This window comes from Silurus aristotelis (genome assembly GCF_946808225.1).
Source record: "Silurus aristotelis genome assembly, chromosome: 24".
In the NCBI taxonomy this organism is placed as follows: Eukaryota; Metazoa; Chordata; class Actinopteri; order Siluriformes; family Siluridae; genus Silurus; species Silurus aristotelis.
The window spans coordinates 2,162,583-2,172,251 of NC_139597.1; the positions used below are offsets into that span (position 1 = coordinate 2,162,583).

At 41.9% G+C, this 9,669-nt stretch overlaps 1 protein-coding gene across 2 annotated transcripts in view; it reads left to right on the forward strand.

Annotated features, from left to right (window-relative positions):
- Positions 1 to 8,334, forward strand: part of chst11 (carbohydrate (chondroitin 4) sulfotransferase 11) — a 53,665-nt gene extending 45,331 nt beyond the window's left edge. For both annotated transcript variants that reach the window (XM_083528013.1, XM_083528014.1), the window contains exon 3: positions 7,206 to 8,334. In XM_083528013.1, coding sequence (XP_083384139.1) covers positions 7,206 to 8,060 — 855 coding nt within the window. In that variant the 3' untranslated portion in view covers positions 8,061 to 8,334. The remainder of the gene's footprint in view (positions 1 to 7,205) is intronic.
- Positions 8,335 to 9,669: the final 1,335 nt, after the last annotated feature.

Here is a 9,669-nt window from a genome sequence, read left to right on the forward strand (position 1 = left end):
TCAAAGGTTGCTGTTTTGACACCGTTGCAGAGCTCCGGTGCGAACTGCAGAAGGTGTTTCACACGCTTTCGAAAAGAAGACTCTCAGGACGCGTACCAGAAGAGCACTGGGGTCAAATATCCTCGTATAACCTTATCTTCTGATACATCTTCTGATCCCTTACTAACACACTGCCTAACTGTTTCTCTCGCTATCTCACATTTCCTTCCAGCGCTGACTTTATCTCCTTTTGTGTGTGCGGTAAACCAGGACCTATCAGACATCAGCCACATGTTTTATTTATACGGTTTAATAGTTTCCCCTCAGCAAACGCACGGTGGAACCTTTTCAAGCGCAGGCAGTAAAACCAGGAACCTCGCTGACTTCAAATGCTGGCGAAGCTGCATTTAAGCACTTTTCTTCCTCAGGACGCGATTAGCGTCACATGCAGCCTCAACAACACAAACGACTTTCCTGTGTTGCCAGTGTAGGCTGCGGTCTCATTAATAATAACAAAAGATTAAAAGCGATTTGGAGGCCCCAGGTCACTGTTTTGCTGGCAGCTGGGTCTGGTTCTGCTAATCCCTCACTTAGCTGGAGAACAGAGCAACGTATTTACACAAAGCAGAACATTACGGGTCAAAATTGTCGATTTTGTACCTCATAGATATCAGAGGAAATGTAATTTACACTATATGGACAAATGTATTGATATATCTGACTGTTTCAGACCCAGGAACAGGTTCCAGGTTCTTCTCCAAAGTTAGCATTGCACGTAGCACTGTTAGCAAACAGTTATATAAGAAGGATGGATGCATTAGCATGAAATTTTGGATGCTTTAGCATGAAATCTTTCATTCACTTGAAGTAGAAGACACACACCTGTTCCAGCATGACCCAAATTACATAAAGCCACCTCGATGAAGATATGGAGTGGACAATCTCCTGCTATAAGGCTCTGACCTCAACCCTATAGATCTTTTTTTATTAAACCTCAGTTCTTGAGTTTTCTTCAAGTTTCAAGTTGATTTCTATTGCGCTTTTCACAATTTTCAATATAAGCGAATGATGTGTGTGTTTATCCCCGAGGATGAAGCCTGGGGCGACTGTGGCAAGGAAAAAACCTCTTACATGGTAGAAACCTTGAGAGGAACCACACTCAAATAGAAACTCATCCTCAAGGAACACCAAGAGTGTGAATATAAATCATTAAATCGTTACAAACACCCGAGAGTGAGAAATATCATGAGCAGCAGAGTTTGTGATTATGAGTAATATCCTTGTCTAAAATGTCTACAGTCAGTTGGAGTTGTGGAACCAGGAGCTTGTGAGCATCTCCTAAATCAGCTTAACATCTGAGATCCTTATAGATTCTTCATGCCTGAGCCTTTAAATGTTCAATAATGGAGATGTAAAAGGTTAATATTGATTACAAGGTTGTTTATTCCCAAAATCTTCATGAAGTGGGATCCAACTGGAGCTGGCGCGTCTCTAGATGGTTCGGGATACTCACAGGTCCGGCATCTTCTCTCTGAAGGTCTGAAATCTCGCTTTAGGATCCATGCATGTTGTGGTTCCTGTTCATTTCAGAATTGGTTGAACTGAAAGGAGATGATGTTCATACTGATTTGGAGAGATTTAGATGTCATGACTAATTTCACGTTGTTTCTCCTGATCTTGGTAAAACGAGTTTAATATATAAAGTGCGTTATTGTTAGTGGAAAAGCTGGTACTGAACGAGCGGTTGCTCCCGCGGCCTATTTACAGATGTAGAACTATAATGGTTGTGTTTATGTCATTACGTCACAGTGTTTCAGAGAACATGAAATAGAAGTGTTGATGCATTCCTACTCATTTCTAGGCAACTCCCCGTGCACAGATTCCTCTTATCGGCACGCGAGTTGTTGGTTTAAACATGTGTTGTGTGAGAAATGTATTCACGCCTCACTGCTTTTGTGAACGATGGAGAGATGAAAAACGGGTGTGAAGAGTGGAGGTTTTCCTCCACCATCTGTGCAACATGAGGAAACGGTTCTTAATCCCGATTGGGATGATTTGGAAAGGGATTTTCCTAAAGTGGCTTATTTTTTTAAGTCGAAAACCCTGAGGTGTGTCACTTAGCAGCTTCTGGTGGATGTCTATGCTAAGGGGGGGACACATTAAAGGAAAGTGTGACTCAGGTTTTGCAGTGAAAGTTTATTTGTTGTTTGATTTAATACAGAAGCTGGTTGCTCACTGGTTAAGACTTTGGATCAGAAGTTCATGAGTTCAAAATGACCACCAAACTGACATTGCTGGGCCCTTGAGCAAAACTTTTAACCCTCAACTACTCCATTGTATGTTGCTCTGGATACAGGCGTCTACCAACTGCCAAAAATATAACTGCATTAATCACTACCAATCAGTTCAATGTCATTCTGAAGAATCACCTTTATTACATCATAAATAATGTCTCTAGTATTGGGCGTGGTCTTATCCAAGATGCACCACCTATTCCACAAGCACCAGGGCATAACAAGGGCAGTGAGACCATTAGCACCATCATTGAAACACCTGCAGTGCATTATATGGACAGAAGTTTGAGGAGACCTGACTATAAGATGTGAATGTGCTTTATAAACGTCCCGTTGCATATTGTCCCTACTTGTTGTTGGCTTTATGTCCTTCGGATCCAAAGTCCAACGCCTTAACCACTAAGCTACCACCTCCCCCCTGTATGCTGCAAAAATAATATCCTTAAAAGGATAAATAATCTAAACTAAACTGAACTGAACTTTTCATGGAATAGATTTTGGTGATAGATATTTGTGCTCATTCAGATAAAAGGGTAAATTCAGGTACTGATGTAGGTGAGGTGAGGTGGTCTGGGGTGCCAACAGTGTTCACATTCTTTTTTCATTCAAAGAGTTAAAGCTCTATAGTGGTGGATCTTCCACTCCAATGCATGTAAACCAGATCTTCATGGTGCCGGCTTTGTGCACAGGGACAGTGTCATGATGCAGTTTGTGTCTTCTTTGAATGGTAAAAGTTTGGAGAGGCTAAAAAAAATCAATATATCTCTATAAACAAAGACTTTCTATCATAATACCAAAGCTCTCTAAAGCTATTTCAGTGGCTCTCACGCACGTTATGTTCCATCGATATTTCACCAATTAAAACAATTAGATTATGTATCCACGGACCTACAGTTGGTCATGTAAATTGTGTATTACGAAATCCACTTTTTCTTTTACTGCTTTGAACTTTACCTGACATTTGCTTGTTCAAATAACCAGAGTCGTATAATCACTGCTATCATTAGGAATGGCATTATAAGGTAAGACAGTATAAGACCTCGGGACCATCTATGCTCTAATGTGGTCTTCTTATCGAGGGAACTAATAAAATCCTTCCTGCTCGTTTAGTTGATCATTGGAAAGAATCCCTGTTCGTGTAACATGCAGTGAATAGAGGCAGGTTCTTAAACACAGGCAGGCGAAGTTAAACAGGGATAATCTATAATCAGAAACTACAAACGTTTGCAAGGGTGAAAAATATGCACCTAAAAACTGGGTCAGAATCAAGGAAACAAATCCATAATAAGAGTTTGTGATGATACACTGGCACAGCAAGGTACTTATAAACAAACCCAGCAGAACTAAACACAGAACAGGTGAACACAATCAAGCAGCAAACCAATGACAGGACAGAGGTGGAGAGCTTGGACTAGGTCACAAACCAAGACAAACACCAGCACATGGTATTTATTGCATTGGGAAAAAATGTTTTTGTTGTTTTTTTTTTTTTAATTAAAGTAAAGGATAGAATTCAGAAGAAGAAAACGATTTGACCTGCTGTTCTGAATAATCCCAAATGTGAGGTTGGTGATTTAGCAGGATAGTCAAAATGTCTCAGTTCTCCATCAGGCTCATTAAATAAATCACACACAGATTTGGCCTTCATGCACCCTATAGTCATTTTTTTTAAATAACCCGAGTGTCTGTGAATCGCCTGAAACTGTAAAACCAATGTGCTGATTGTGATTTATTTAAATTGCTCAGCTTTTTTTTATTGTCTTTACACACTAGCGGATCAGGTGTTTTCCATACTACTGGAGAAACACCATAGTGTACATTCACTTTATGGAAAAATGATCCAACACCCAACTTCTGCAATTCTTCCCACACTGTAAGCACCAAGTTGAAGGCACACAAGATGTTTGTAGATGCAATTTTCTCTACACTTGAGCCCAAACCTGTTCCAGCACTCTGAAGATCTGCTTTACACGGGTTGGATTTGGTGGAAGATCTTCTGCTATAAAGCTCTGACCTCAACCGTATTGAACACCTTTGGGATGAATTGGAACACACACCCTACATTAGTACCTGAATGAGCATCAATCTTCACAAGCACAAAGAATCAGGGTTATTAAAACAGCGGTGGAGTGGGACGTTCAGGAGCACATAGCAATCTTATGGTTAAGTGTCCACAAACTTGGACAAATAAAAGACAGATGAAAACGATACGAAATCTTCAACGATCGCAGAACTGATTATTACATTTTCCTCTAGCGGATGGTATTGGATTTGAGATTAGATTCGATTATTATATATAACATTAGACTACATTTGATTAAACTTTGTCATTGTGCAGAGTACAAGTACAGGGCAGAAGTGCAAATAGCAATGTATATAAATAAATCTAAGTTTCTATATCAATTTGCATAATATTTAAAATATATCATTAAAATTAGACCATATATCAAAATAAATGTATAAAATTGCAATAATATTTCTCACAGTACTTTCTCATCAGCTTCTGCACATTTTTACTTATTAAACATTTCATACCTACAGTTTTTCATACCAGACTTACAGTACATGCTTGTTTTTTTGGAGTTGGGAGGAAACCAGAGAAAGTCGGAGAACTCTAAGATGATGAGTGATCATGTGAACCTCCCCAACCTGAGCAACCTGAGATCAAGATTGATCCAGAAACCCTGGAGCTGTGAGGCAGCAACTCAATACCCGCCGAGGCAAAGATATTCATGTATATATTGGAATTTCTGAAAAAAGTGTTGTTTAGTGGCTGTGAAAATGGTTTCTTCTTCTTCTTCATCTTTTGGCTGCTCCCATTAGGGGGCGCCACAGCGGATCATCTGTCTCCATACCCCACCTGTCCTCTACATCTGCCTCTTTCACACCAACTACCTGCATGTCTTCCATCACCACATCCATAAACCTCCTCCTTGGTCTTCCTCTTTTCCTCCTTCCTGGTGGCTCCATCCTCAGCATTCTCCTACTGATATACCCCATGTCCCTCCTCTGCACATGTCCAAACCATCTCAATCTCACCTCCCTCTCCTTGTCTCCAAAACGTCCTACATGCACTGTCCCTCTAATAAACTCGTTTCTAAATCTGTCCATCGTCGTCACTCCCAACGAACATCTCAACATCTTCAGCTCTGCTACCTCCAGCTCCACCTCCTGTCTTTTACTCAATGCCACTGTCTCTAATCCATACAACATCTCAGGTCTCAACACAGTCCTATAAACTTTCCCTTTCACTCTCACAGATACTCTTCTATCACAAATCACTCCTGCTATCACTCTTCTCCACCCACTCCACACTGCCTGCACTCTTTTCTTCACTTCTCTAACACACTCTCCATTACTTTGCTGTGAAAAATGTTTAATTGTGGAAAAAAGAAAAAAAATGGGTCTAAAAGATTAGAGATAAATGGCCGTCTTCATACAGCTTCATACGCAGTCGACTTCATACTGATGAGATTTGAATGAAGATGCCGCATGTGAGGTTCACAAACCTTCAGATTTAAAGTGAGATTGTGAAAAAAATGCATGTGGGTGGAAAAAAGACGTATGTTGGAGATTTTTTCTAATAAAAAAAAAATAAAAAAGGAATGACCAGACTTCAGGCATCAAGCCTTCGAGGTGTTTTGATCTGTGCAGTCCACGCTGCCACGATTACATCGCTCTCTCTTTGTTCTCCTGTCATTTTATCCACTGCTTTCTGCACACAGGCTCTGTATTTCATGATCTGATAAACAGGACTACTAAAACTCTAAGGAAGGGCTGTGAGCTCTGGGGAAATTCCACCGTAACAAAGATCTCATACTGCGAAGAAAGTGTGTGCGTGAGAGACGAAGAGAGAGTGTGAGCGAGACCATAGAGAAGAAGGGATTGAAAATAATCAACGTTCTTGATTGGATCGCTGGCAAACCCATTGAAAAATTTATTGTCTGCACTTAATGAAGTGTGTCGTACTGGCTGCTGATTCTAAGGAGCTCGAACTGAGGCTCGCTTTGTTGGCTAACGGTAAAATTCTCAGCCGTCTTGTCGAGACAGATCGTTGCCATCTGACCCTTGTTGACCTTTGGAAGAATTGGTTTAGAGTTCAACTGGCGGACACTTGATAGAAATGTTATACTTCGGCTAAAGCCATTTGAGCTCATGGGAGAAAAATACCTGAACGCTTACAAGAAGTATAGAATGGCCTTCAAGAATTAGGCTACGTCTAGACTCATTCGGAAACGTAAAAATTATTATGATTATTAGTATTATCGCACTGACATTATTGCACGTAATTGGCCAAGATATTACCATTAAAAAGTGTGGCATAAAAATCTAGAACTATATCTATATTATCTATATTGTGGCGCAGCTGTTTAACACTCAGAGGGAGGAGTTCTATAGTTTGCTGGCTACAAGCAGAAATGATCTCCTGTGGTGTATCGTGGTTGTATGAGTCCCTGAATGATTTCCTCAGACTGACCAGAGTATAAATTGATCCACTTTGGAGAGCGTTTCCAAAAATCAATGTTTTCGTTGACTGAAACGTGTGGTCTCCGTGTGGATGAAAAGGCCAAAGTGGAGAGAAAAATATTAGTTTTCAAATGAAAAAATTTATTAGTGTGGACATGTCCATATCGAACACAAGATCTTAGACAGAAGTAAAAGATTTGGACCCCCTGACTCTGGGGTCTATAAGTTGCACTGAAGGAGGAAGACCCGATTTGTAGTTGTATATACATTGTATCGCACTAACAAGCTATCTAATCGGGTTACCATGGCAACTGCCCTTACACTTAACAAAAGACCATTTGAACAAAATCTCTCCCGCGTTTAAAGATCGTGTTATTTCTCTAATTTTTAGATCTAAAATGCTATAATTGTTAAATATTCGACTTAAAACTAATCTGATCTGCTCTTTCTTTCTTTCTGACTCAGGCGGAATTCTCCAGAGCAGCTCTTCTCCATCAGGCTCGGCGGGACCAGGTGGCCCAGACGTGTCGTGCCCACAGTGCCTCGAGCCGCAAGCGGCACGTCCTGACACCCGGCGACCTGAAACACTTGGTAGTGGATGAAGAACATGAGCTGATCTACTGCTACGTCCCCAAGGTGGCTTGCACCAACTGGAAGCGGGTGATGATGGTCCTGAGCGGGCACGGCAAGTACAGCGATCCCATGCAGATCCTGCCCAGTGAGGCCCACGTGCCCTCCAACCTCAAGACGCTCAACCAGTACAGCATCGCCGACATCAACTACCGCCTGAAGAATTACATCAAGTTCTTGTTTGTGCGTGAGCCCTTTGAGCGCCTGGTGTCTGCATACCGGAACAAGTTCACCCTGCGCTACAACACGTCCTTCCACAAGCGCTACGGCACCCGCATAGTCCGGCGCTACCGCAAGAACGCCACGGCCGAAGCGCTCCAGAACGGCGGCGACGTCAAGTTCACGGAGTTCGCCGAGTACCTCGTGGATCCGGCCACGAAACGTGAGGCGCCGCTGAACGAGCACTGGCAGACGGTGTACGCCCTGTGTCACCCCTGCGACATCCACTACGACCTGGTGGGCAAGTACGAGACGCTGGAAGAGGACGCCGACTACGTGTTGAAGCTGGCCGGCGTGCCCGACTCGCTCCGTTTTCCGTCCTACGCCAAGTCGACTCGCACCACCGACCAGATGGCGGCCATGTTTTTCAACAACATCAGCGCACAGCAACAGAGCCAGCTCTATCAGCTTTACAAGATGGACTTCCTGATGTTTAACTACTCCTCTCCAAGTTACCTGAAGGAGCAGTAGGGAGGCTTGGTGCACGACTCACAGGGAACAAACTGCTCTTTGCTCGAACACACACTCGAAGCTAAACTCGTCTTGATACGAGAACAAATCGTCACTTGTGGAAAGCGGCGCAAAAACACTTTAAACCAGAGGTCTGCTGTATCGTGAAGCGGACGAGGAATATTCGTACTGTATTTGGTCACCGCTTCACGTTTGATGCGTATTCAGGTAACCCTGGCGTCTGTGTTAATACACAATACATCCGATTGTAAAATAAAGATCATGCTACTGTTTATATTTCCTACCATTATTAAGCAATAGGACTTGCGGCCTCATTTACTGTACTGAGCAAAGATCTGGAAAAAAATGATGAGCGAAAGACTCTCGTGGACTTCAACGATGGTACCGAAACATCACTTGAGATACAACTGAACTTGTGGAAAGCTCATTTTACTGTTATTTATGGTCGACCCCCTTAACCACAGCCATCTCCTGTGTGAGGACCATGTGACTGTGTGTGTGTGTGTGTGTGTGTGTGTGTGTGTGTGTGTGTGTGTGTGTGTGTGTGTGTGTGTGTATACAGTAATTATATGATGCATATGTAAAAGACAGGCTCTGTGCACACACAGGAAGATGTGAACACACTATGTGGGCGTGTCCTGCTGTTCAGTCATGCGGTCAAACGTCAGATGTCGGCAAGAGGGCGTTCTCCGAAGAACTTTCATCCATCTTATTAAAAAAAAAAAAATGAAAAGAATATTCGCTTGGTTTTTATCGACTTGTGAAAGGCAGCTGCGAGCGGCTGAACAAAACGTAATTTAAAATACTTTGTAAGAAATAAAAAAAAAAATGAGAAGACAATTTTCATTTTCTCCGAGAGACGGATTTATAAAGAGCAGTATTGATTTTTAATGTGTTATTTATTTTTTTTTTTTTATGTTTTGGAGTGGATTTTTTTGTTTTTTTCTCTCTAAGGAAAACAAAGTGACTGCTTTCTGTGCTGTTCTCATAGGTACGATTTATTCAGACGGACTGAACGAGGGATGAGGGAAAGTGCTAGCCGGTATCTGTTTCTTGCATTAAACCCGTGTTTGTTCCGTCTTTATCCCGAATTCAAAGGAACACATGCTTTTATTTGGAGCCGTGTCTTTTTATGGCCTCGCGTTGTTATGACTGTAAATTAGAACGAGTCTGAAGATGATGAAATCGCCTATTTATGTGTCTGACAGCCACAGACGGGTGTGTCTGTCTCCACTGTCTGTGTCTGCACAGTGAAGAAAAAAAACCTTCACTGGTCAAGGTGTCTCAGTCTAACGCCAGCTCTCTCTTTCATCCTGATGAACGGACAGATTAGTGCGCCTGGATAAATAAATGCCTCTTAAGGTTTGTTTTTTCGAACAAATTCACAGCCGTCTAGTGAGAAAAACATGGCAAAGAGAAAGAGAAACATCTGTTTTCTGCCTCAAAATTGCTATACAGAATTCAATCAACCAGGAACTACACTATATGGCCAAATATTTGTGGTCACCTGACCATATAAATTGTATGTTCTTCTTTATGAACATCCCATTCCACATTTTATCCCTGTTTCCTATTAGAATAACCTGTACTCTTCTGGGAAGATGTTCCA